A 25,708-nucleotide genomic window follows, 5' to 3' on the forward strand; every position below is an offset into this window, starting at 1 on the left:
CACTTATTAATTCAGGCTTTAACAAAGTAGGATGAGAAAAATAAAAACTATGAGTTTGTTGTTTAGGTTACTAAGAGGAAGTAACTAATGGTAAACTAAGAAATAATGTCCTATATTTGTAAAATATTTGCACTTGTAAAACTGCTTTAAACTGTAGAAGAGAAATTGTGACCAATTGGTCTGGTTTAAACAAGAAATCATTCATGGTGGAGTAAAACTGAATGTTAACACTTAACGTTTTATCCCTTTTATTTCGAAGGCTTAACCGGAACCACAGTTGCTCTCTAATCACTACTGGGCCTGTTTTTTTAAAGATACGTCTGCAAGCAGCAGTCGGCTCCTTGCGCATGTCTGGGCATCACGCGGCCCAAAAAACAGCGCCAGGGACGATGGGAAACGTAGTATGAAAAACATTTACCCAAAATGCAATAGCATTCGGAAATACCAGGCGGGGAATAGGAAAAGTAAAACCATGCGCGACACTAGCCTGCTATATTTCATCATTTAGGACTCTAAAAACAGTCAAGGAATTCAGTTTGGTAACAGGAAGGACTGAAATAAGACGGGTTTATATTCCTTGGGGTGTAACGACTTTTCCCGTCTATGTTCTGAGTGGAGACAAACGGCGGATTTGGCCCTCGCGGTCGCCTTTCAGAGCTAACGTTAACTAACGTGTTAGCTGAAATGCGGGGCTGCTCACGGTTTCTTCTTTAGCAGCAGAGGTCCGAGTTGACCGTTTTATTAAATGTGTGTCCTGATAAGATAAAAATGTCGGGCTTTAACTTCGGCACAGGAACCCTTGGTTCCGCCACCACTGGGGGAGGATTCGCGTTTGGAGCTGTAACCAGGTAATGACACATTACTAAGAGACAACTTGGCTAACATTAGCATAGCAGGAGTAAGCCTGACGTTTGCAGGCAATTGAATTTGCGCACCCGTCCAGAAGTATCCAAGTTCACTTAAGTGATGTTTGTAGATGAAACACGATGGTAAAGAACTCGGGATGGAGAATACAATGAATCTAATCTTTAGAAGTGTTGCTGATTTGTTTAGGTATGAGTCTGTTGCGCACTCGTGTTACATCCTGATGAAAACGAAACATGCTTGATATCTTGATATCTTCCTAACAGACAAAAAATGACACATCGTAGCTCTTCTTTAATCCAGATGAAGAGAGCACTCGGAATTTTGACAAGGCTAAAATTTTTGCTTTAGTAGTAGTTTTCGCAAGTTATGACATATAAGAAGTGATCCCCCATAGATGATCCTTTGCTTTAACAGATGATATCATCCTCTGATGTCCTAAAAGTAACGTTGTTATGTGATTGTGCTGTTTCTGCTTCTTCAGTGCACCTGCAGCAAGCACTGGTGGTTTCTCATTCGGGACTGCTCTGGGTACAGCGGCTGCAACCCCTGCAGCGGCCACCACTAACACCACAGCATCTCTCGGTCTGGGAGGAAGTCTGTTTGGTCAGAAACCTACTGGAGGATTCTCTTTCAACACACCTGCCTCAAGTAATCACTTTACATGCACATTGGAAAATAAAGAAAGCAATGAAATGAGTCCTTAGAAACTCATGTTTGCCATCTATGTGCTTATTTACACTTTCCTGTCTTTTTTTGAATTTCAGGTGCTGCTGCGCCCACAACAGGCCTTACATTAGGTGTGTTCACATTCCTCTGATCATCTTGAACAGGGATCTTGTAAAGTGAAGCTCAAATTTGATTTCCAATTTTACTTTTTCCTCAGGTGCCCCAGCCACTACAGCTGCATCCACTGGCTTTAGCTTGGCCTTCAATAAGCCCACAGCATCAGCAACACCTTTCTCTCTCACCACCTCCTCTACCACCTCAACATCAGCACCTGCTGGGGCAGGTTTGACATTTGGCTCTGTCCTGACGTCCACAGCTCCTCAGCAGCCAGCAGCTGCAGGCTTCACCCTCACTCTTGGTGGCACGACAACCACAGCAGCAGCCTCGGCAGGCCCATCACTTGGTGGGGGTCTGTTCTCCAGCACTCCTGCAGCAGGTGGGTCATAACGAAACAGCCTTTACATGACTGTATTTGCTACTATGTGATGAATCTGTCTTGAGTTTTATTTCAAGTAATTCCTAATCTTGTAAGTGCTTGTATATGTATTCAGGTGGAATTACAGGTTTGGGTCAGACCACTCTTGGAGGAGGAGGAGCAGGGGGGTTAATGCTGGGCTCTCTGCTCACCGCCCCCGCAGCAGTATCAGCAGCACCTGCACCCAGTGTTGGCCTGGGTGGAGTTGATTTTAGCACTTCCTCTGAAAACAAGAGTGACACATCATCAGGAGCCACTGCACAGTAAGTGCTGTTATTATTTTACTAATTTAAAATGTTTAAACAGAAATCCTAATTTGCACATGTTTTTTGTACTAATTGTGGAATGAGACACAAAATAACTTATCTTTCTTGTTATGTGTACTCAGGTTCTACTTTGTCTCAAGTTTTCTGTTTTGCTACAGTAAAAAGTATGTATTTTCTCTCCTACAGGGATAGTAAAGCCTTAAAAGATGAAAACCTACCCCCAGTCATCTGTCAGGATGTTGAAAATTTCCAGTAAGTGTTTTCGTGTGTCTGTCTCCTGACTATTATCTAATTGTCCGGTGCACATTATTTGGTATAGGAATGTGATCATGTTGATTTAGATGGGTCTGTTTATTAAATAGTGTCGTGTGCCATTTTGAAACGGAGACCATTTAAAGAATTGTAAAACTAAGACCTCTTCTTTTATATAAAGTTGCAACATACTGCAAACTGAATCAAACTGCACAATACATGACAGTTGTCTTTTCTTACTCACAAATCGGGATTTTTCTTCTTTTTGTGTTTTTGCAGAAAATTTGTAAAAGACCAGAAACAGGTTCAGGAGGACATCAGCAGGATGTCATCAAAAGCCATCTCTAAAGTCCAGGATGACATCAAAAGCCTCAAACAGCTGCTCTCTGTCAGTGCCAGCGGTCTGCAGCGCCAGGCTCTGGCTATTGACAAGTTGAAGTTGGAGACAGCACAGGTAAAAGATGTAATCACTGAAAAATCATGTTAACCAAAGTTCTTCTGGCATTGTAAAATTCTTCAGTTGCAGGTGTCATGTTTAGCATGATCATATAGTAAAGCTAAAATCTGAATTCTCAGGTAGGTAGATAGGTGTTATTATTTATCAAAAGTATAGCCATTAACCAATTGTAGCCCTCCTGAATAGAACTTGAAATGAGAGGAATTTGTCTGCATAAAATATCAACATCATTTTTTAAATGAGCAAAAAATGTAGGGAATTATTTAAAGGACAGTGATGAAAAAGTTGGACTTCTTCAAAAGTCGTGTCTGTCTTCTCTGTGACATTTATTAGGAGCTGAAAAACGCTGACATTGCTCTGCGTACACAGAAGACTCCTCCAGGACTTCAACATGAAAATACAGCCCCATCAGAGTGAGTGGTGTTTTATTACTGCTGTCAGGTATTTGCACCTACCGTAACCTAAATTTATACGGAGGATTAACAGTTGTGTATTTGTGTGTTTAGTTATTTCCGTAGCCTTATTGAGCAGTTTGAAGTGCAGCTGCAGCAGTATCGGCAGCAGATAGAAGAACTTGAGAACCACCTCACAACGCAGAGCAGCGGCTCCCACATCACTCCTCAGGGTAAGACGACAATTGTGTCTCTTGTCCTGAACAGCACTGGATTTCCTGTTTGTTCCATTTTCTTTATCTTAATATTTAGCAAAAAACACCAGAATGTTAAAGGGGTTAGCCATTGTGAGTACACTGAAAGTACCTCAGATAATTCAACTTTTTCGTTTTCATTTCCAGACTTGACTTTGGCCATGCAGAAGTTGTACCAGACATTTGTTGCGCAGGCTGCCCAGCTCCAGTCTGTCCACGAGAATGTGAAGGTCAGTTCTGTTCTTGTGTTTTTTGAGCCAGAAAGAAAGATTTATCTCCTCATTTTTTAATTCTGTTCATCAAAATTTTGTTCCCTCCATCTGTGTTCTTCCAAGCGAAAACAACAAATGAATTTCTGTCTTCTTCCCTCTGTCTGGTCTCTCAGATCCTGAAGCACCAGTACCTTTCCTACCGCCGGGCCTTCCTTGAAGACTCCACAGACGTGTTCGAGTCCAAACGAGCATCAACCAGAAAGTGGCAGAGTGCGCCACGAGTCACAACCGGGCCCGCCCCTTTCTCCAGTGTGCCCAACGCTGCAGCTGTGGCCATGGCAGCCACGTTGACCCAGCAACAGCAGCCAAATCCAGGTCTGACTGCCTACAAGTTCTAGAAAGTTCTCCTCCTCTCACCTTAAAGTAAAGGAGAGAAGAGACAAATATAATAATCTGTTTTGAAAAGGACATGATGTGTGTATTTGATTTATTTTATAGTTTGTTTTTTTTGAATAAGGCACTTGTGGTAGGAAGAAGGTGAGTTAGAAAGTTTAAAACAAGCCTTAGCTGGTGCCAAACTATTGAGTCTGCACTCCACCTCAGACAGTGGGAGAAAGGGAGAGCTAAAATCCAACAGGAAACCTTAGTGCTGCCTTACCATCCCACTCGAACCTTCAGTTCATGGGTTAGTCATACAGGCCTTAGAGTGAGGACATTCTACAGGTGGCTCTAATGATGACGTGGTAGTGTTGATGCCAAACCTATACTCTTAAGAATGTCCTACATTAACTTTAAATAATAACAATGAGATAAAAACTTACTGCACCTATTTTTTCTTATTTTCGTACTCAATTCTTGGAGTCAAAGTTAAGCCTCATGGTCAGGAGATCTTAAGCTTGAAATGCGTCAACTGAATGAAGGCTGTTAGGATATAAGTATTAAACCTTTGCTTTGTGATTTATATGAATATAGTAAATATTCACTCTTTGAGTGAAAAGGCAAAATTGGTTCATCTGTTGATGATAAAGGTTAGCATTTTGTATCAGTCTTGCTTGGTTGATGAGTAGGTGTGTTCGATGTAAATTTATTATTATGAAGCACCTACTCTTCTCACTCTAAGCGGTCTCTTTTATGTAGAGAAGCTCTAATTGGCCTGACACCCAGGGGCATCTAATGCCGGACTCCTAAACAGTTTTGTAGTGAATTTCTATCAATTTTGTGTGGTCGCTGACTGTTGAAGCATGCAGCAAGCATAGACTGTTGCAGTAAATCCACTTGTATTCAAAAAAGAGGCCAGTCCTATTTATCAATACAATAACATAAGCTATGGTGGTTACACGTTAAACAAAATATTCAATATTCTGCCAGTAAAAACAAACTATATAAAGAATAATCTTCACAGTATTATTATCGTGTCTTAGCAGACAGGTGAAGGCTGATCTATGTGTAACACACATTTCTTACTCATAAAAAGTCAGGTGTTGGCAAGTGTTAGGATTGAAACAAAGACAAGCTGTGTACACTGGTGTTCTTGTTTCAGTCACGTCATCTCTCAATGGCACACAGATGTACTTTGTTACAGATTTCTAAACTAGTTTAACGATGTAAAAAGTATTGTACGTTATGGTCGTTGCCACATCTCTGAGGTGTTAAAAATGTTCAGCCTTTTTTGTAGGCTTTGGTTTGTAGGCCGTTTAAAGGCATTTCAGGGCACCAAATTACAACGAACAAACTAAGCTAACTATGTACATAAGCATGTTTCTGCTGTCTTTTTTGTAAAATAAAATGAAGTGCAGTAAAGCAATATTTAAATTGGATAGGGTTATAAAGGCAGCATGAAGTTTCTCACAAGGTAGATTACACAAACTTTCCGCTGCTTCCTTTTCACTAAAACTATCTACACTGCATAGACTGTTATTAGAACAAAGCAACTAGAAGTTACCCAGACTATGAATGTGGCACTTTCAGTGTAACCATTTTGAACATTCACATTGCGCTGATAGCTGAGGAGGACAAACAGGAGCTGTACCAAACAAACATTATATTTTTTTTATTTCTAAAGATGTGCCAAATGGGAATACCTTACCAAACCATTGTTCAAACACTATTCAGAGAAAAACCCTTCACTAATGAGCCCTTTTACCAGAATAGTTAAGATCCACCTGTTCTGTTGAAGTGCACATTATCCTGGTGCCTGCTGAGGTCAATTCCTGCCCATTTGAATTATATCAAAACCAGCTATTGGCTAAATCACTCTACGTTATGACCCTTTGTATCCAAGTGTGCGTGTTTTATTGTCATCATTTACCTGGTTCAGCCAAATTCCCATCCCCTCTTGCTTAATAGTGGTTATCCTTCTGTATTTGACTTTAACATTTCAAAAAAACTAAGCCTCATAATGAATGCATATCTTAGTCACTTCAGTATTTATTCACCTATTTATTTGATTGTTTCAAATGCATCTTTGTCCATAACGGATAAGCCTGTAGGAGGATGGTCAGTACCCGCACATATGACTCTATGCAGCCTCGGGTGGATTGTTGTTTGAGCAGTTGTAGTTGATTATAGGTGACAAAAGTTTGCACAGATGAATGCCTCAGTAGACACGAGGTGAAAGGTGCCAAGAGACTCAGGACTGAAGTGCAAACTGTTAAATAACCTGGAGTGTGTGTTTAAACTCAGATATTGTTTCATCTCCTGCTGTTGTTTGGTTTAGAGTTATAAACAAGGCTGGTAATTCTTCTTTGCATTATCAAACCGTTCAACACTAAAACGCATTTAAGTGGTTCAGTCTTTAAAGGTTAGCCGCTACTACTTGATTTTACATGTTTCACTAAGGGCTACTGATAGCGACACAGTGCTGGATCATTTCACACTGCAGTTTTATGAATTAAAAAAAAAGTCAAGTGCTGTTCACAAGCTGTTCTTTCAGGTATTTATCTAAAGTTGACAAAGCTCCTGGACTTTTTTAGAAGTCTTCTCATTGGTTGGAAGTCCCAGTCCAGTTGGATGGTTGTTGTTGAGCTCTCTGGTCCTGTCCTCTCCTCTCCTGGAATAGGACGAAAGAATGTCAAGTTGTTTGGTGAGGCGTCTTTGTTGGGAGAGTTTTTGTTTCCCTGTGTGATGACAGGGCTCAGAGTGTCCTAGTAGAAGTTATGGGAGGCATTCTTGGACATAAAAGAGCCATGGTGAACTGGTTTTCTCCTATCTACATATTGCTGCTAGTAACAGTTGAGCATCAAACTTTCTTGATGAAGCAGCTTCATATTTAGAGAGACAGTGCTGCTTTACTCATTCCAGTCCTTTACATGACAACTCTAAACTTTTTGTGCGCTTGGGAAACAATTTTGGACCAAGTGTGACGTCTTTAAGTGAGACTCTCCAGCTGTTCATAGTTCTGACTCTTATGTGGTTACACTTAGTCTTCCACATGTCTGTGATGACAGAGAAACTACTGGTCAAAGTTGATTTGACATTAAAAGATTATCATCTTATTATTATAATTATTATTATTACTCCTCTGCTTTAGGATTCATTTCATCAGTACTTTTCAGTTATATGCAATTACTGACTGCTGTATTTTCATGAATGCCATAACAACAGCAGTCGTGAGCCCCGTTTACCTCTATCTTTTTTTCAAAATAAATGAAGGAGTTAAATGTGATTTTGTAGTGTTTTGATAGTTGGCACAGCACTAGCATCACAACTTGCCTGCAGTGCTCAACTCAGAGTTTTTCTAAAACTCACTCATTTAATCAAGTTTACTTAACATTGTTTGTTAATTACTTTTGTGTGACATTGAACCTCTGAACAATAGTTCTTTAAATGGACCAGATTTGTCCAAATCCAGAAAATCAGTCTGGTCTTTTTGAGTCGTTTGCTGATACTGACTGCTTTGAATGTTTTTTTTCCTCTCCCCGTCAGTTTCTTTGAACTTTTATCACACACTTTGTTCATGCTCCTCCAGTGGATTTTTCTACTACCCATGTTCAATAAGATTTGAGAAGCTGAAAATGTGAAATAAACACAATTTGATTGTACTTTTGGCATTTTTTGTGGGCTTTGAATAATTTGCAAACAAAGACAATATTAAATGTTAAAGCTGAAAATTTGATGAGAAAAAATTAAATTCTTGTTCTAAATTTGATGTCAGATTCTGAATCAGCAGCATTTATAGTACATTAACTCATTAAAGGTTATACAGAAGTGACTAATACAGCAACTGATATTGGATGGCTGTGACCTCTGTGCTTTCAGGCTGCGCTGCATTAAAACAGATCTGGCTCTGTAGTGGGAGTCACTGCATGGGCTCAAAATCCCATCCAAAAATCATCATCTGTGACATCACTGGATCTCAGATCCCATAGAAACATCATCATAAAAAAGCAAGCAACTTTCTCTGTTCAGAGATCATTTAAGATGGACTGAGGTGAAATTGAACATTGTCTAAAATCAAACATTCTTTTTGGAAATCATGGAATCCTCATCCTTACACTCATAAGAAGGTAGAGACCATCCAGCTGTCTGTCACATACATTTAATATAACATTTAAGATAAGTCAAGGTGCTGAACTGACTTGTCTGCAGTGCCAACTCGTCACACATTACAACAAAGAAGTCCTCTCACTATTAAGCAGCTAAAATTTCATATCAGGCAAGAATGGAATGATGTTCACCTTTTACCTTACCTGCTGGCATCAAATTTAAAACGATAATGCTATTTTCTCACTAAAACTGTTTTTCAGTTTTAACAGTTTTTATGTTGTTTGCACTTTTTTTTTAAACAAATTTAAGGTTTGAAGATTTGCAGACCACCAAAATCTGTTTTTATAAACATGTTACACAACTCCCCAACTTACATTGAGCTGGGTTGTGTAACTTGCCTCTTTGAGGTTCTTATATTGCAAGTTGTGTTTTTTTGAGGGAGGTCAGCATCTTGATCCTTGACAAGCTACACGTGGGCTACTGCTTTTATTTGTCAAAGCCAGACTGATGAGTCCAAATATTATCTCTTCACCTAACCTAAGCCGGACTTCATCAAACAAAGAAAAGTGTTAGTAGCCTGTATGCCCACGTAGAATTGATCAACGTTTGTCTCTGTAACAAAACTAACAACCACCAAGAACAGCAGCTCTTATTTTATCATAGGACACTACACCTACACTGATGTAAAAAACACATAAACCATGTAAGTTGTTCAGTTTCTGTTTTAGGGATTGAAAAAACTTGACCTCTGCAAACTATCATATCCCTCAGTTTTTTTCATTTGACCAGTTTACACTGAGAGGCAGCCATAGATGCCAAATTCACATTTCTTATCTAAATCTTGAGTGCTTTTACTTGTAGATGAATGTGTTTAAATCTATATAACCAATGCCTGTTGATACAGTATATTTATTATATAATATGGTGTGCCTTTTAAACTATATTCAATAATTGTGTGATGCTTTTTTTGGCGTATGCTAGTTCATTCACTCTCAGAAATCTTGAAAAATCTGGAAACTTGTCAAATGCAGTAGCAGTTAGCAATTAACAATCAATTCTGTTCTAAGCTGTGTTTGTGTTTTATGTAAGTGAAATTGCATATTAAATTGACAATAAATCAGTTTTTAAACAAAGAAACGTTTGTCCTTGTTTCTTTTCCACTGAAGTTCTTTTGAAAATGCAGACTAATTGGAATCCATGCAAAAAAAAAAAAGTTATATTGAGGGTAAAAGACAAGTTTCTGAGTGAAAGAACTAGCAGCATTTATGCCACAATTTGTTTACAGATACCACATGTTGTATTTATCAATATTTTGTACTCAAGAAAAATTTTGTCTGCAGCACCATGAGAGCTCTAAGGAATACATATATGATGTGTACACTTTAAATAGACATACATCCCCAGCTCTGTTATTTCAACCAGACAATGACATACGTTTTGTGTTTGAATTCATTTTAGATTGAGTTTAGGTGAGTCTGGGTTTTTGTAGATTTTGATAGAAAACTTTTTTCATGCCAAGAAGTTCAAATTTGTGGTTGATAAGTATATATAGGTAAAAAGTCCCACAATGTTTCCTTCTACCTACACACAACATTCACAGGGGTAAAGCATTTACTCTCTCTGTGCCTTAGGGACTCAGGCACCCTTGGGGGCAGGGTTTGGAAACCCCTTTGCCTCTGCAGTGGGCACTAGCTTGGGCTCTTCTACCCTTGGAGGTATTACCCCTGTCTTTTCTAGATGAATACTCCCTTTCATTTTGCCCTCCCTCCTTGCCCCTGTAGCTCCTGTATGAAAGTAGTGATGCACAGTGTAAGGGGTGCAGTCTGAGCTTGGCAGTTCATGTTTATTCATTCTTCTGTTAAAAGTAAAGTGCGTTCACACCACAAAAACACAGAAAAAGATCAGAGTCTCTTGTAATTAAAGACTTTTGCATGTTAAAATTTGAAGGATTTATATTTGAGCAGAATTGGCCCAAACATGAACCTGTCTGTTACATAAATCATGGCCCTTCACAGGGCAAATGAGCAGTGAGCCATAAGTGGGCAGTGCAGATATAGGTGGTCTGAACGCACACAAAGTGACTGCTCTCCTGTTCTTGGTGTGTTTGGTTTATTTTTCATACTTTTGCTTTTTTCCCTTCAGCTTATTCCTTTCCCATACAGTTTAATTGGAGTTCCGTTTCCTTTTGCTGTGTCAAATCAGCTGTCCATAGCACTTTATTCATTTGCTTGTGGCATTTATTATGCGTGTTTCCCATTGCCTGCCTGTGTGTACTCCTGAGGCCATGCTCCTTGTGCTCATTCCTAGTAAAGGCTTTGTGCTCAGCCCAAACTGACTTCTATGTCACTCTCTCCCGCAGGTTTTGGTGGTGGGCCAGGATTTGGTGGGGTGGGGACTGGGGGGTCTTCTTTTGCCTTCTCCTCCACCAGTAAGCCCACAGGAGGCAGTCTAAGTGCAGGTACATACATTATGTCTATCCCCCTCATACACCAGGCCCTGTCGTAATAGGTCTAATAGTTAGTTTATTAGTTTCCCCCCTGAATTGTAATATCTCGCTCATATTGTAGTTTTTTTTTTTTTACATATGCACTCCTAGAACTTTTCTGGGCAGCCTGAATTCTTGAACTTAAAATCTCTGAAGGTACTTATTCACAAACGCCCCTCTTTGCATAAAGTTTCTCCTGGTGGGTGGATGGTGGTCTGGGGGTCAGTGGTGCAAAAGATGCAGCAGTCACCATGTGATGTTGACAAGATTTATGCATCCTACATACTGCTGCCAAAAGAGTCTATGTGAGAGTGAAAAACATCAGACTGGCAAGCAACAGAGGCTGAAGAAGCCATCAGAAAGATTAGATCAGTTGTACACTGAGTGTGTGATGTCACCCCCTCTTCACTGGTAGCAAATTTCCCTGACTTTTATCTGCTGTGTTTGCACAGTTGCTTGCCTGACTTCTGCAGAAATTTTAATAGGGTACTAAGAGTACATTCAGTTCGCCTCAAAAATTGAGGGTCATTTTTGCACTTCATTGCATGTGTGAATAAAGATGTATTGTCTGGTGCAACTGGACCAGCTGTTTTGTAACAGTTTTTCCAAAGTGTTTCTAGGCTAATGGGCTTCTACACCAGGGTGTGGGACAATGTCCACAACCTGGTAAATTCTTGTATCAGATTTTCATACTGAAATCACTCATCTTTATCTTTCTATTTGTCACATGACTTGTGTTTTCTCTTGAAGTTTTTAAAGTTTCCTTTCTCTTTTTGTCAACTGTTGTAGGTTTTGGTAGCAGCAGCAGCACAGGCTTCAACTTCAGTAACCCTGGCCTAAACCCTTCAGCTGGCTTGACCTTTGGCGTGTCCAACCCACAGGCTGCAGGCTTTGGAGCAGCAGGACCTCTTCTTCAACTAAAGAAACCCCCAGCTGGAAATAAGAGAGGCAAGAGATAGAACCCTGTGATTAACGAGCTTTGAGTTTGTAGCGGGTAAGGCCTGCTGTCCCAAAAGCATTTGTGCTATCTTTATTCAAATGAGGAACAGGCAAAAACATTATCAGGTTAGTTAAGGGAATGAGAAAGGTAAAATTTAATTAATCATGATACAGTAACACAGGATCTCCCTTCTTAAATCATTGAGCTGCATACACAAACACTCTAGTAAAGGAAATTCCTTTCACTCAATGGTCCTTTTTTTTCTTTTACAGTGTGTCAGTCTGTGTTGTCCACTGTTCTACACAGATGTGATGCTGTTTTTGACCCTAAATAACCACATACTCGGGACGCTTTCAGTCCAGCAAAAAGTTTCCTTTGCCTACATGTTCTTATTACAGCAGTCCCTTATACAAATCAAAATTTTGGGCGTAAGTTGTTTACATATTTCTGAACATGAGTTTGCCCATTTGCATCCACTCAAACGTTACCTATACGTTTTTTTCTATATCACCAAAATGCTAACGGGATAGCCAGCCATACAGAAAGCAGACTTAATCACATTTTGTTTTATTATTCATCTATCTTAATATTGTATAAGAGTGATGTCTTTTTAAACACTGAGGTGAACAGTGCAGCTAGTCCCATTCATTATGCCACTCAAAGTCTGTCAGTGGCATAATTGCACTTGAACGCCTTTCAAAACAATGACATGGGCCAAGTCTTGTCCTGGGAAGGGAAAGACATGGTTAAAGGGACAGTAGAAGTTGACTGGTAACAGCATAGAGGGAGGTTATTTCTGCTCCTAGATTATTTTTTAGCCACAGCAGAGTGTCCAGGGTGGGTCTTTGGGGAAGCACAGTTTTATTTTTCTATCATGTTGAGAAAGAGGTGACATACGGTAGGGGTCAAAGGGGACTTTCGTATTTAGATAGTCCATTATGTAGTCCACATAACCTGTTGTTTTGCTAGAGTCCATCCGTGTCATTGTTTCATGGTTTTTATTTCAGATACTTGCCCCAGTGTATGAACTTAGAAAAGAAAGTACTGAGCTATTAGAGTCACATCGCTCCTATCAAATGAGGTCCATCTGAAAGGGATTTCTCCAGCAGATTCCAATGACTTGACTCATTTTATACATGTAGTCAAATAATTTTGCACTTGCCAGTGTACATGAGCTGACAGTGATTGTGTGGATGTGCATGTGTGCCTGTTGCACAAGTATGAAATTGTTTTTCTGGTCTATCATTGTTGCTGTTTTTCTTGGAGCTCCAGGTGTGGATCTTTAGCTTTTTTTTCTGTAAACTGTCCATGTCATTTTGTTTATCAAATACTGGTGGACAAATATTATTTTCTAATCACAGTCTATGTAAACCTGTATTTTCAAGATGCTGTTTATTAATAAAATCTTCAATATGATGTTTTGCCTGATTGTGGCATCACTTCAATAAATGTGTGCGTTAACACAGAATGGTTTCTGTTATTATGTGTGTTTCTAAATGTATGTCACCCGATTTGAGGCAGGTGATATCTTGAATTAACTATTTAACACATTTATTGACACATTTTCATTGTTTTCAATCCATGCCGTAAAGATTTCATCACTGTAGGAAGAAAAGAAAGCAAGCAAAAAGATATAAGACGCTTTGTGGACTTCTAGACCTGTGGAAAAATTGATGTCATGGGTATAGCTTTGGAAATTTGAGTGTGAGCAAAAAAGGAATTTTAGCTTTCCTGGACTGAAAAAGACCACTGAATCTGGGTAATGCATACATTATCCATTACATTAACACGACACCAAAAGCTCAGACACTGGTACAATGGCTTTCACAAAGTACACTTACAGCTTATGTCTTCATACTATGGGTGACTCAAACATTGTTTCAATATTCTTCTTAAAGAAAAATATAATACTTATACTATATACTATACAAACTTTATTTTTTGTAAATTCAGAAGAACTACCATTACAAAAACACAAGCAAAAATGAAAATGTAAAGAGATTGATAAGATTTAATTTAACAAACATTATCTACAGGTATAGCTGGAAATATTAGTATGTTGTTGTTACACCGGTATATACATACGTACATACATATTTTTGTATATGGTCGTGTTTAAAGTGTGTGTTTCCCTGTAAATAATGTCTGCTTTAGGATCTTGGCTCAACAAAAAGAGGGCAGTGATAGACTCCACGTGGTGCATTTACCTCGTAATAAACCAACGAAGAAGAGAATGGTTGCTATGCGACTGTGTTACGCTACACATCCACAAATAACGTAAACAGATGAAACGCGAGCCACCTCAATTTTCCTGATTTCTGCAACTTTTTGTCATACATAATCGCTCGGCTGTCCAGGTAAAGTGGCGGTTTAAAGGTTAAAAATACTACGGAACTGTTTTAACAAATTAGCCTAGCTTCGTGTCAACACAAAATTTAAACGGAACGATGTTTTATGCACTTTGTAATACTGTAAGCCTTTGAGATTTCACTTTTGTTTATTATACTGCAGAAAAGAAGATCAGAAAGAGTCGGGTATCAAAATATGACTATATAACCTGAAAAATTAAACTCCAAAAACTGTCATATCCCAGCTGGTTCTTTATCAAAAAGTAAAGCATTGCAGAAGGATGCTCAGGAAGGACAAAAACAGGTCCAACAAATTCTGATTTATTGGTCCTGGTCCTTCACTTCTGTGTAAAGTCAGGCTCAGAGTCCTTCTGATGGCTCAATTGTTATAGTCCTCCACAGCACAAAAATATCTCTTCTCCCTTGACAAGCAGCGGATTGGCAGAAGAAAGGAGTCCTCCTGGAAGCTCATGAAGCAAACTACACTAGACATCGAGGAAAAAAACTCTTCAAACTTTTCATGCTTTTTGTGTTAAACCTTGTTTTTTTTATTCCACATATCTACGTCTTCTTTCTGTGACTGGACTGCAGTCTGTACAAAATTTAAACTAACTGGACTAATCTGCAATGTGTTATTACTGCAGATATGCCTCTTCCAGACACAATGTACTGTGCCCAGCAGATCAACATCCCCCCTGACCTGCCTGACATCCTCAAAAACTTCACTAAGGCATCCATTCGCACACAGCCAAAGGATGTGCTCATGTGGTCTATGGCGTAAGTCTTAGGGTGTTTGGGTGTTAAGGGTGTTAAGGGTGTCTGGTAGGGAATGGGCATGTGTTCATGTTTCATTTCAGTTTGGCCACTTAAACAAAGCCACAAACTGTCTCCTGGCAGTGCATGAAGGCAGACCCTTTTCACCTGTTTACTTCTCATATTTGTATTGACTGACTGTAATTAGATCCCAAGGGCTTCCATGTCGCTGCAGCATTAAACTCTCTGACTTTGGTAAACACAGAAAAAGCACTTGATGAAATTATAATACATCAAGAATTTTTGTTCCCCCAAGGGCTGTCACATCATCTACTATTTTATTAGGCAATGTAGCCTAGTGGTGTTTACAGCAGTAGATGAAAAAAAGTGAGCCATATGGTGAAAGCAAAACATTTCAAATGTCTCCTGGGTTACAAGATGTTTATATGCTATTAAAGTAACACCAGACTCTGTTGCCTTCCAGGAATGCTAAAAGTCATGCTGCTTCTAAATTTAGAAATCATTATAACTGTGAAGATAAGCCACAGTATGGCCTGTAGCATGAAAACACATCACTGGACTTCAGACAAAGACAGCCAGTCCACATGATGATTTATGCAACTGGTGGTCGTCATGAGAACTGAACTTGAACTAATGCCAGTACATGCCTCAATTTCCATATTATGCTTTTATCTTTGTATTTGATTGGCACGCTGGGAAAGCAGAGAAGAGGAGTGGCAGCCAAGGTAAAGCTAAGCACAGTTTGATAATATATGTATGTTAATGATGTGTGTGTCTCGTCTAGATACTTCAACGCGCTGTCGAAAGGAGAATGTCTGCCAGTCAAGGACAGGCTGGAGATGAATGTTGCCACTCAGAAGACAGACACTGGACTGACTCCAGGTCTGCTAAAGACTTTGCATAAACAGGTATTTTTGTCTACAGTGAAACCAAAGCTTTAAAACTGAAGAAATGATGCCTTTCTTCATACATTTTTGTTTTCATCTAGCCTTCATGTTATGTAACTGCTTTTCAATAATAACCAATGTTTGAACTTTACATCTTCTAGTGCCTTTCATTGTTTTTAATTGATCCCATAAAGGCTACTTTCTGTTGTTGTCTGCTGTATCTACTATTCCATGAGTGTAATTAGTATTTGCATTACGTTTAAAACCCACGTTTGCTTACACTCATTCCCTTTATGCATGGATCTGCATATTGCCATGGTGCTGCTTCCCCATGTGGGCATTAAACTTTTATATTATTATAAACCTTTTTTATTTCACCTTAGGCATCTTGGTACAATGGAGTCATTAAAGGAACTGAAAAATTAATGTGTCCTTAAAGGCCAACAGTATTAACCTTGTAAGCATGCTTGTGGTTATGTTAGTGGTTAGTGATATTACAGTTTAATTCAATTTTTATACAGTTCACTTTGGCCTTAAACAGAACTCAAAATCCTTGTAACAAATCAAGCACTTACATCAAAGTTGTAACATATGCATGCCAACATGTTACTTGTATATCAGGCAACCAGCTGGGTTTGCTTTTATCTTTGCTGTGTATAAAAAAGATTATTTCCCATGTGTTAAAGTTCACTTTAAGTTAAAGAAGCTTCCTGATAAACAGGACATCAATAATTAAATCTTCCTGATTTTGCACATCTTATGCTGCTTTTGCAACAAATAATGCTGATTAATTACTCATTTGCATATTTTACACTCATCTTGCAAATAAGCTAACCTAATTTTTTTTTCGTCCCCCCCCCAATCAATCCCAGCTATCCCAAGAGCAAACATGCAGCAAGGAGGAGCTGCAGAAGAAATGGAAGGGTCTGTGTCTGCCTGTGGAGCAGCTTGAAATCCTGCTGTTTCTGGGAAGCTTTGACTCAGACATTGACTGGTTGGAGTTCTTCGCCCTGGGCTGCAATGCTCTAGGAGGGGTGAGATGTTTCATAAGGCCACATAGAAATGCTAACACTACTTTAAACCACTTCTCGGAGCTTTGGAACCTATGGTTAGGCCTCGCACAGTTTGAAATCTTTAAAAGAGCTTTTTTTTTTGTTCATCTGACGGTACTTAGATTTCATCCAGACACTCATGATCCAGACTTCTAACATGGTCCCCAGGCTATGACTGGATAAATCCTTCTCTGACTACTTAAATCCTTGGAATGCCATTGAGCCAATGAGTTTGCTTCAAAGTTGCAGATAGAGCAGAAGACAGATTAAAGTGAACATCTTAACACATGAAAACTTTGCAGATGAATGAAGACTCAGAATCTACAAAAGCAACTGCAGCTTAGCATTAACATTATGTGCTCAGTGTCAATAGTTAGAAGTGATGCTGCTCTGTGATGTTTTAAAACCCTCTGACCACATGAGGGCAGTCACGATCTACATTGATTTAGCTGGTTTTTACACTGACAGTATGTGTGCATTGAGTGTACTTGTGGTATCTGAATGCCCTTGATTGCTGAGTGAGTGTTTTTTCTGATTTGTGTCTTTTTATTAACTCCTCAGACTCTCATAAGTTCGCTGAAGTTTGCCTGTGAGATCTTGACAGAGGATGAGGAAGGTGGTGCTGCAAGGATCCCATTCACCACCTTTACCAAACTTTATACCTACCTGGCTCATCTGGATGGAGACATGCCACAGAAACATGTGGATAACTTCCTCAGCAGCCTGCAGGCTCAAGTGTAAGTGTTCTTTGTGTGCATGTGTGTCAGATCTGAGGCTTTTCTCTGCCATGATGCTTATAGAAGTGAAGTCTACCTAAAGAAATACATTCACAATCTTTTTTGAAAGCTGAAGTTATTTTGCCTGTATGCTTGTTTTCTTATACGCTGACTTTTGGATGTGAGATAGTGATATTCTCTACGGTGCAAGTTCCTTTGCTGCAAAGCAGAGCTGTTGCACTGATGCACTGGTTTCTTTGCCCGACAGCAACAAGCAGAACGGCATGATTCAGGTTTCCAACTTCTACATCAGCAGGAAGTGAGGAAAGGAGACACGCAAAGCAGGGGAAGGCAGTAAGAAAGGAAGGAAAAGAAGAAAGAAAGCGACCCTGCTCAATTAATAAAATGGCCTGCTAATGCCTTTTCAATCACAGCTGTTGGTTCATTAACTAGAAATTGGTCCCATTAATTGTTAGCATCAGACACAGAGAGTTATTATTCATCATTGTCTGGCTAAACCAGGCAGCTATTTTGAGCCAGGTTGGAATCTTTTAATGAGCAGCAAAAGAGGCACAAAGCTGCCTTCCACAAACTGTCAGGTGGAGTGCGTGCATGCTTTTTATTGCCTGTTCCCTTATGTCTGGGTTAGCCAAAGTACATTTATCATACACACTACCTATCAGCCTGCAGCTTCACCTCATTTGGCCTCTCTGCGGGTGGATTCATTTCGCCCAGCAGACAATAAAGAGAAGGGGTAAGGTGATAAGCTCTGAGGGCAAAAGAGCGTGATGTTTAGCTCAAGTTAAACTCCTAAAGCCCCGCTGTGTTTAGTTTACTCCTCCGTGCAATATTGTAAATGGGCAAGTACAAATGCTCACTCAGACAGGTTTATTACACCAGTCAGAAAGCACAAGATCACATGCAGGGCCAAGAAATCTCACAGGTACACACACACACACCCTCACACACATGCATAAATCTCCCACTTAGTCCCATCTAACTCCAGCACACAATTTTACATCCACGCAGCAGGGGCATAATCTGTACTCACAGAGCCATGACATGTCACCCTTCATGAGGACACGTTTTCCCCAAAAAATACACACACACACACACACACACACACACACACACACACACACACACACACACACACACACACACACACACACACACACACACACACACACACACAGACTTGTCATGTTATTGTGAGTATTTCATCTGACGGGACAGGAAACGGGATCAGAGGGAATTCACAGTGCAGGCTCAGTTGGAAGTAGGTTTTAAGGGTTGAGGACACACACACACACACACACACACACACACACACACACACACACACACACACACACACACATCTACACATGTAACCTCTCAAACACACTTGAGCTTACCCCTTTGCAGGATTGCAGCTATGACCGAGTCAGAGGGGATTGAAGGACAGATAGAACCTCTGATAACCTGATAACTGCAGGATCACCACTCGTGTGACACTGCAGAAAAGGAACTTTGTGAGGGCTTAACACTGAGATCTCTCTATGAACTACAAAGTTGAACTTTGTTATATAATGTGCTGAAAGCCCTCAGCCTTGATTTGTATCTGTTTAGAATACTGCACTGAATCATGGGAAATGGAGACTGAGATAGAGATCTTCTTTCTGTTCGGGTGGAGTCTGAAACGGAATGTGAAAGCAAAGATGTGGCAAACCATCAAATGTGTGCTGTTAATACTTAAAGTGTACTTTAAGTTGACAAATAAGTCCAATCATGTAATTACAGCCTATTTTGGATGAGGATGGGAGTGATTAAGGTTAAAATTCTGAGCTAATCTGAAGTTTGGGTTTTAATCCACACATATGAACTTTTAATGAGGTTCTACACTGTTGGTTTCAAAGCCCGCTGAAGAGTTTTTAATTGGTTCTGAAACACTGAATTTAATACTGGATCTTTACAGGAGCTTTAAAAGAAGGATGACTATACACACCCGCCCTCCTTCAAATGCTGGAACTTTTAGACTATCCAGTCAGTTTGTTACCAGAGCCTCAGTTAGTGATGTTCCAAAGTTACTGGTTTTCTCTTAGTTTAAGCAGAAATTTAAATTCAAGCTGCCCTACAAGTCACAGAGTTAGATAACTCAAAGAAACACTAAAAATTAAGCTCTTTTTTAAATACTGCTTGATAAAAAAGCTCGGTCTCTGTGGGTGAACGATGTCTAACTGTTTTATGGAGTGTGGCTTATGCTAGTTTTAAATTTCACACACCTCTGAGTGGTTATCAGCCAGTTTATCAATGCACAGCAAACATTCAACTTTATCTACAGTCTCTAGTATCAAAATTCTGCCAAACGGCTCCACTTCAAGATGGCATCTGTCCCCTGTGCTGGTTTAAATTCATGCATTACAGCCAGCACTGCCAGCAAGCAAAGATGATATCTAAACACTTCAACTAAACCATTTGGAATGGTTCATACACTCTGATTTCTTATACTACTACATATTTACTGTGTATCAATTCTTGTGTTTATATAAACTCTAAAGGTCCTATAAGGACGTTATAAGTGATCTTGAAATATTCTTACTGTCCGTGACTTGTGTCTTTTTATCTGAAGGAGACAATTTCTCAGATTCATTTTGTAGTAATGGCAGACACTGAAGCTGGACTGACAAAAAGAAAAAAGGACAGAAGAGCAGAAAATAGCTAAATGGGGGAGTGATAGAGTTAAAACACGGGTTAAGCTGTTTGTGACGGTTTATTCCAACCAAGGTGCAGCAGTTACACTGCAATGGTCTGTTCAAGCTTGAGGGTCCATCAATAAAATGCATACTGAGGTCACATTTTCTCTACTTGGTGAGGTTGGAGTTGGTAGATGAGCACAGGTAGGACGCAATAAAGTTTCGCTAACATCACACGTTATGGACATTCACAGCATGCGCCGTGCTGTGAGTAATGTTAAACATTTATCCTGAATATATTACCTTGTCGCTTTGCATCCTGCAAAAAAATTTTTCTTGAACAAAGAAATGTGGTATTAAAAAGAAGATCTGCTTCCCATCTAAATGTAGTGGGTGATGGTGCTCTTGGGAAAAGGAGTCTCTGTCCTAGAAAAACACCACCAATTATAAGCCAGGTTGAAAGGAGGCAAAACTTTTATGCACAAACATTAAAAACACTTTTTTTCAGCCCCAACTTTTCCACTTTTTAATGCACAATGTGAAACAGTGACATGTTCTTCAAAAAAATATGCAGGCCTATCCTCTAATTTATTACAAGTTTTACATATTTTAAAGTATATTGGCTTGTACTCCTGATTTCACAGTCCAGCCCCAGAACTGTGAGCTCCATTGTTTAGAGATACTGGAACTTGGGAGGGGTATGATGTCATTGCAAAGATGTCAGTGGTTTAGGAATCTCTGCTCCAGGGTGGACCTTATTGCACAACTGTGACTGTTTCTTCAAGCTTTGCTCATAACACGACATCTCCAGGGACACGACAAATCTAGCAGTGCAGTGCAAAAGAGACAGAAGAAGAGGAGAGTGGACACAAAGGCTCCATTTTAGCGTTCCGCTCTGTAGAGGTTGTGTAACAGACTTCAGGGTAAGGATGAGGGAAAGGATGATTCATTCTCTATTGTGAAATCTCAGAGCGTTAGGATTTTATCTCTACTACTGTACTGAGAAGTTTTGCTGACAATACTAGAAAATAATTTAAACTTTATTGGGCTATATTACTATATATTCAGACTTTATATTGTTAGACATTTGGATGTATTTGTGATTGAAAAAAAGTCTACCATCTTATTTATAGCGCTGATAATTCCAATAGCTTTTTTGTTGCTCACTGATTGCACGCTTTTGTGTTATATATACTCGGAGCATCTCTAACAACACACTATGTTTTCCAGGGAGCTTCAACAAGGAATGATCAAACCTCTTGACTTCATCCATCTGGATGATACGGACCAAACTCCTCCTGATTCATCAGCCAGAACAACTTCTGAAAGCTGAAGGTTTCATACTGAAAGCTAACTCAAAAAGATTTGTTTGCAAGTAAAAAGAATAGACTGACCCCAGATCCCTGCATGTACCCTGGAGAGAGTGGCAGACTTCATGACATGGACAAGACTCATACTTTTTAATGAGGCGTTTTCCAAAGAGAGGTGTTTCTCTCAGAGCGGAGGTAGACCAGAACATGCATAAATGTCCAAGGTTGCCTTTAAAAGAAACCTGTCAATCAAGCAAACAGTCCTTTAGTATTTTTCCCTTTGAGCCTCGTTATCTTCAGAAAAACTATCTCATAATACCCACTGTGGCACATACTAGATTATTTCTTATAATAAAAGCAGAATTAATTTATGGAAACCTGATAAAGAATATCAGGTAAAGAGAAATTGGATGTTTTTTAACAAAGAATGTGTTCCCTTGAGGCAGTATGCTTCTGCCATTCGACTGGTGACATTTTAACACACCTCTGCAGTGGCTTAACTGTACCACCTCACTCCTACAAGGTTGTGTGTGTTTAAAAGGATAATCATTAGTTTCTCTGCAGGGAGACTTGAACTCTTATCCCATTGCATTACTCTGTGCTGTGACTGTTGTGTTAAAGGATTTTTTTTTGACAGCATTGTGTTTAACTCTACATCATGTCTCATTAATTATCATGAATACAACTTTTTATGCGGTGTGAAAGAAAATACAGAACAGAGAATACATGAAGTCAATTTGTCCGGGCTTTATTTAGAAGTTGGAAGTAGTTCTCTCACACACACACACACACACATACACACACACACACACACACACACACACACACACACACACACACACACACACACACACACACACACACACGCAATAAAAAACTTAATTAAGGACCATTGCTGGCTGATTAAAATGAGTGAATTACCACTTGTGGACTATTGAATTTCTTTTGTCCAAAAGCGGCAACATCTCTCCTTTCTCTTCACTGAAGTGTCGTCCTTTGCTTCTAAACAGACGTGCCTGTCTGTCCCTGCCTCATTAACTAATTGAGCATTAAAATAAAGAGTTTCTAATCAAGCTGTTATTAATCAAGAGTTTTTTTATACTGTGGAAAAAACTTCATCTTCTCTGACACAAGCAGTCCTGTTAAAACCCCGGCGAAAACACTCTGCCATCAAATGCACACACCAACCTTAACAGTTCAGTGCTTGTGTATTAAAAAGGACTCATAGGAGATCTTTGTGTGCTACTCCTGCTTCAGTTCTGCTTTAGAAGAGGCCACAGTGTGTGGAGGAGTGTTTTGGCCGTTGGTGGTTTAAGGTGGGATAAAGAAATGACTGAACTAGAGAGGTGCAACAGGAGCTTCAACCCACAGACACTAATGCCATGTGTTCATTAGATCCATGGGAGATAGGTGAGAGAGATGAAATGTTAAAGAGACACAAAGTCCTTACCAACACAGACTAATAATTTATTGGTTCAGAAGAATATGTGGCTTCTAATCCATCAAAAAATCATATGTGTTTGGTCTTGGCAAAGCTAAAACCAACACTTTTTGAGGCACTTTAGTCGGGAAGTATTTACCGCTGCTTTCAGTTTGAAGCAACTAATGCATATGAGCTCCACAACACTCATCAAAGAGACATAATTCATGGCCTGATATCAGACATTTACTGTCAAGATAGAATCGAATCGAATCGAATCGAATAGAATAGAATAGAATAGAATAGAAAATACTTTATTTATCCTAGAGGGGAAATTCCAGAGGAATCACAGCAGCAATCAAGACAACAAAAGTAAGAAAGTGTATAGAAAGTGCAAAAAGGTCCATAAGAAAATAGATGATGACAGCTTGTCCATCATTCTCCAGTTCAGCCAGCCTCCACCTCCACAGGATCCAGGACTGAGCTTCTTCAGCAGTCTGTGCCGTCTCTGTCTCCTGTATCCTGTCTGCTCACAGCAGGTAAAATTCTTCCAATATAGCATTCATGTCCAGTGTCAGCTCCGTTAGCCGTGTCTGTGAATAGCATAATGCTACTTTGCCTTCCGGTATTCCCTCTGTTGCTGGGTTAGCATCGCTAGCTCGTCCATCTTATTAGAGATAGATCTTATGTTCTTAAAAATGATGGATAGAACGACAGGTTGATGTCCTCACTTAGCTCACACCTGAGTACCAGCACGTCGTCCTCACCTTCTTCCCCTCACCTTTTGGGAAGACATCAGGCCTTGCACCAGTTAGCATTGACATGATATAGACTGCTAACAGCTGATTTCAGAGGCAAACAATGGGGCCATGGATACATGTAGGATCTCTAGACAAACACAAGAACAGAAATAGTCAAAATATCACTGAAGACACCACCAGTTTGGTGTCCATGACCAACAAACAAACCATACAAAGTAATGATTCAAAAGAGCTCAAAAAATTACAAGAAAGGGACAAAAAAAAGCAACATTTGAGCAAATAATAACCATAAATAGCACATTTGATTGCTTGGACTTGCAAATAACTAGTACTTATTCGTCTGACTCATATCAAAGGAGAGTAATTTGTTGAATTATTAACCGATGTGTGCTGGTATTATTGGATTTATGGCATATTGAACTGAATGTAGAGATGTGAACAGCATGGTGTCAAGTTAATTTTCAAATGAGTTAATTGCGCAGCAGGCCAAGTAACTTTGTTGAATGTAGCTTAAAGACCTCAAAGTCATAAAAGCCACAGCTTTTTGCTTCACAATATGTGCACCTTCCACTTGAGAAGCTATCTAACCTTTTGAAAAAAGAAACTTTTCTGAGCACATAAATAGTCTCTTTAAGGTGGCATTGTCGGGCTAACAAACGTCTGCAAAATGACTCACTAAGCTCACAAGAAAAACTTTGAAATATCTTACTAATAGAGCTCTATAATAAAATGGCAAAGGATTAAATCAAGAGAAAGGGATATAGGAAGGACTAAGTAAACACAACAACAATACAAAAAAGCCGAAGTGGAGGCACCAGGGCAGCAGTGCCCCTCTTAGCTCAAATGCCTCTTATCCAGCAGGTAGCACATTGTTTTTTTAAAAGCTTAACAGTGACTCAGAAAAAGAAGGGGAGACTAGCTACACCGTCAAAACAGCCCTAACCCAAATATCTTTCCAGAAAAAGGCAGGGTAAAAATAATGGTAATCGAGTGCTCCAACTACTCTCACAGGGTAGTTCTTTGAATAATCTTTAAATCATCATATGTCAGGGATTGTGATAAACCTCATCATTACGTGACACACACACTCACACCCACTTTTTCTCTGAGCTGTTATTGACGTTGGAATGAAGGTGTTGCTAATTCTGTGCTACTTAAAGCATGTTTAAGTCTCACATGACCACGGGAGGTGAATGCATTTACCATAAAGAGAATGTTACAGCTCTGTTTTTCACATGGCTGTATGACAGCACATTACATTTCTGCAGTACATTGCAGTGCAGCTTTCAGAGCTAAATGTTGTACATAGGACACATGGGAAGGTGATCTTGGATCAAGTCCTCATATCAGCAGGCATCTAACCTCCTGAAGCGTCCCTGAATGAACTGCAGTTTTCCCTCCAGCTGGCCTGCCCTCAGACCTTAAATGAACAGGCACGAGAAATATTGAGTGTACTTGAAGAGTTCTCGTCCTAAATGTTCTGCTGGCCCTCTTAATCAGTAAGAATTATTACTTTTCACTGTGCCCTGGTTGCATTCAGCCCACCAGACTCACTTAGAGAGTGTAGGAAAGCACTGGGGCAGCCTGTGGTTTATTTGAATTCAATTAGCTGTTAAACCCTTAAACACGGCAAGAGAAAAATATGATACAAGAAGTAATGGAAATAATACAAAAGGAAAACTTAAAACAATGAAGTCATTGTTTGAGTCGTTCACAATAATAAAGCACAAATTAATGTTGGATCCCCGAAACACCATCAGCAAGCACTTTCCTTTTCACATGCAGAAAATAATCAATATTAGATAAGTCAATGAAGAAAGTCATGCATCCAGGTGCACAGAGTATTTACAACTTTGTAAAAAAAAACCTTCAGTGTAACTGTACCATAGGTATCTCATCTGACCAAAGCTAGGGAGTGTTGTGTCAGCATCACCTCTTTTCATGGTTTTATCTG

The 25,708-nt window shown here is 39.5% G+C and overlaps 2 protein-coding genes across 4 annotated transcripts; both read left to right on the top strand.

The window, feature by feature from the left end:
* The first annotated feature begins 369 nt into the window (after positions 1–369).
* On the top strand, positions 370–13,227 carry nup58 (nucleoporin 58). 3 transcript variants are annotated; one of them, XM_074693158.1, is made up of 14 exons: positions 370–848; positions 1,349–1,515; positions 1,632–1,664; positions 1,751–2,029; positions 2,145–2,331; positions 2,521–2,586; positions 2,866–3,040; positions 3,377–3,456; positions 3,550–3,668; positions 3,837–3,919; positions 4,075–4,276; positions 10,018–10,101; positions 10,746–10,844; positions 11,661–13,227. In XM_074693158.1, exons 1-14 carry the CDS (start codon positions 769–771, stop codon positions 11,828–11,830), a joined length of 1,824 nt encoding a protein of 607 aa, XP_074549259.1. In that variant the 5' UTR covers positions 370–768; the 3' UTR covers positions 11,831–13,227. The 3 variants fall into 3 exon arrangements, with proteins under 3 accessions (XP_074549259.1, XP_074549260.1, XP_074549261.1); XM_074693159.1 differs by lacking the exon at positions 10,018–10,101 and having other exon boundaries at positions 371–848; XM_074693160.1 differs by lacking the exons at positions 10,018–10,101; positions 10,746–10,844 and having other exon boundaries at positions 372–848.
* Positions 13,228–14,039: 812 nt separating this feature from the next.
* ropn1l (rhophilin associated tail protein 1-like) lies at positions 14,040–22,582 on the top strand. The gene is made up of 6 exons (XM_074693737.1): positions 14,040–14,168; positions 14,804–14,936; positions 15,718–15,841; positions 16,693–16,854; positions 17,434–17,609; positions 21,494–22,582. The coding sequence occupies exons 2-6, from the start codon at positions 14,806–14,808 to the stop codon at positions 21,594–21,596; spliced, it is 696 nt and encodes a 231-aa protein (XP_074549838.1). The 5' UTR covers positions 14,040–14,168; positions 14,804–14,805; the 3' UTR covers positions 21,597–22,582.
* The last annotated feature ends 3,126 nt before the right edge of the window (positions 22,583–25,708 follow it).

The sequence above is a fragment of the Halichoeres trimaculatus genome, unplaced genomic scaffold, assembly GCF_033239565.1.
Source record: "Halichoeres trimaculatus isolate MK-OKI-2021-1 unplaced genomic scaffold, fHalTri1.1 fHalTri1_scaffold_18, whole genome shotgun sequence".
Taxonomy (NCBI): Eukaryota; Metazoa; Chordata; class Actinopteri; order Labriformes; family Labridae; genus Halichoeres; species Halichoeres trimaculatus.

What these genes read in the sequence shown, in the direction of transcription:
- nup58 (XM_074693158.1), top strand. Translation starts at nt 769, where the DNA reads ATGTCGGGCTTTAACTTCGGCACAGGAACCCTTGGTTCCGCCACCACT. An exon ending in CACAACAGGCCTTACATTAG is followed by an intron (nt 1,665 to 1,750) that starts GTGTGTTCACAT and finishes CTTTTTCCTCAG; the next exon opens with GTGCCCCAGCCACTACAGCT. An exon ending in TCATCAGGAGCCACTGCACA is followed by an intron (nt 2,332 to 2,520) that starts GTAAGTGCTGTT and finishes TCTCTCCTACAG; the next exon opens with GGATAGTAAAGCCTTAAAAG.
- ropn1l (XM_074693737.1), top strand. Translation starts at nt 14,806, where the DNA reads ATGCCTCTTCCAGACACAATGTACTGTGCCCAGCAGATCAACATCCCC. An exon ending in GTGCTCATGTGGTCTATGGC is followed by an intron (nt 14,937 to 15,717) that starts GTAAGTCTTAGG and finishes TGTCTCGTCTAG; the next exon opens with ATACTTCAACGCGCTGTCGA. An exon ending in GCTGCAATGCTCTAGGAGGG is followed by an intron (nt 16,855 to 17,433) that starts GTGAGATGTTTC and finishes TTAACTCCTCAG; the next exon opens with ACTCTCATAAGTTCGCTGAA.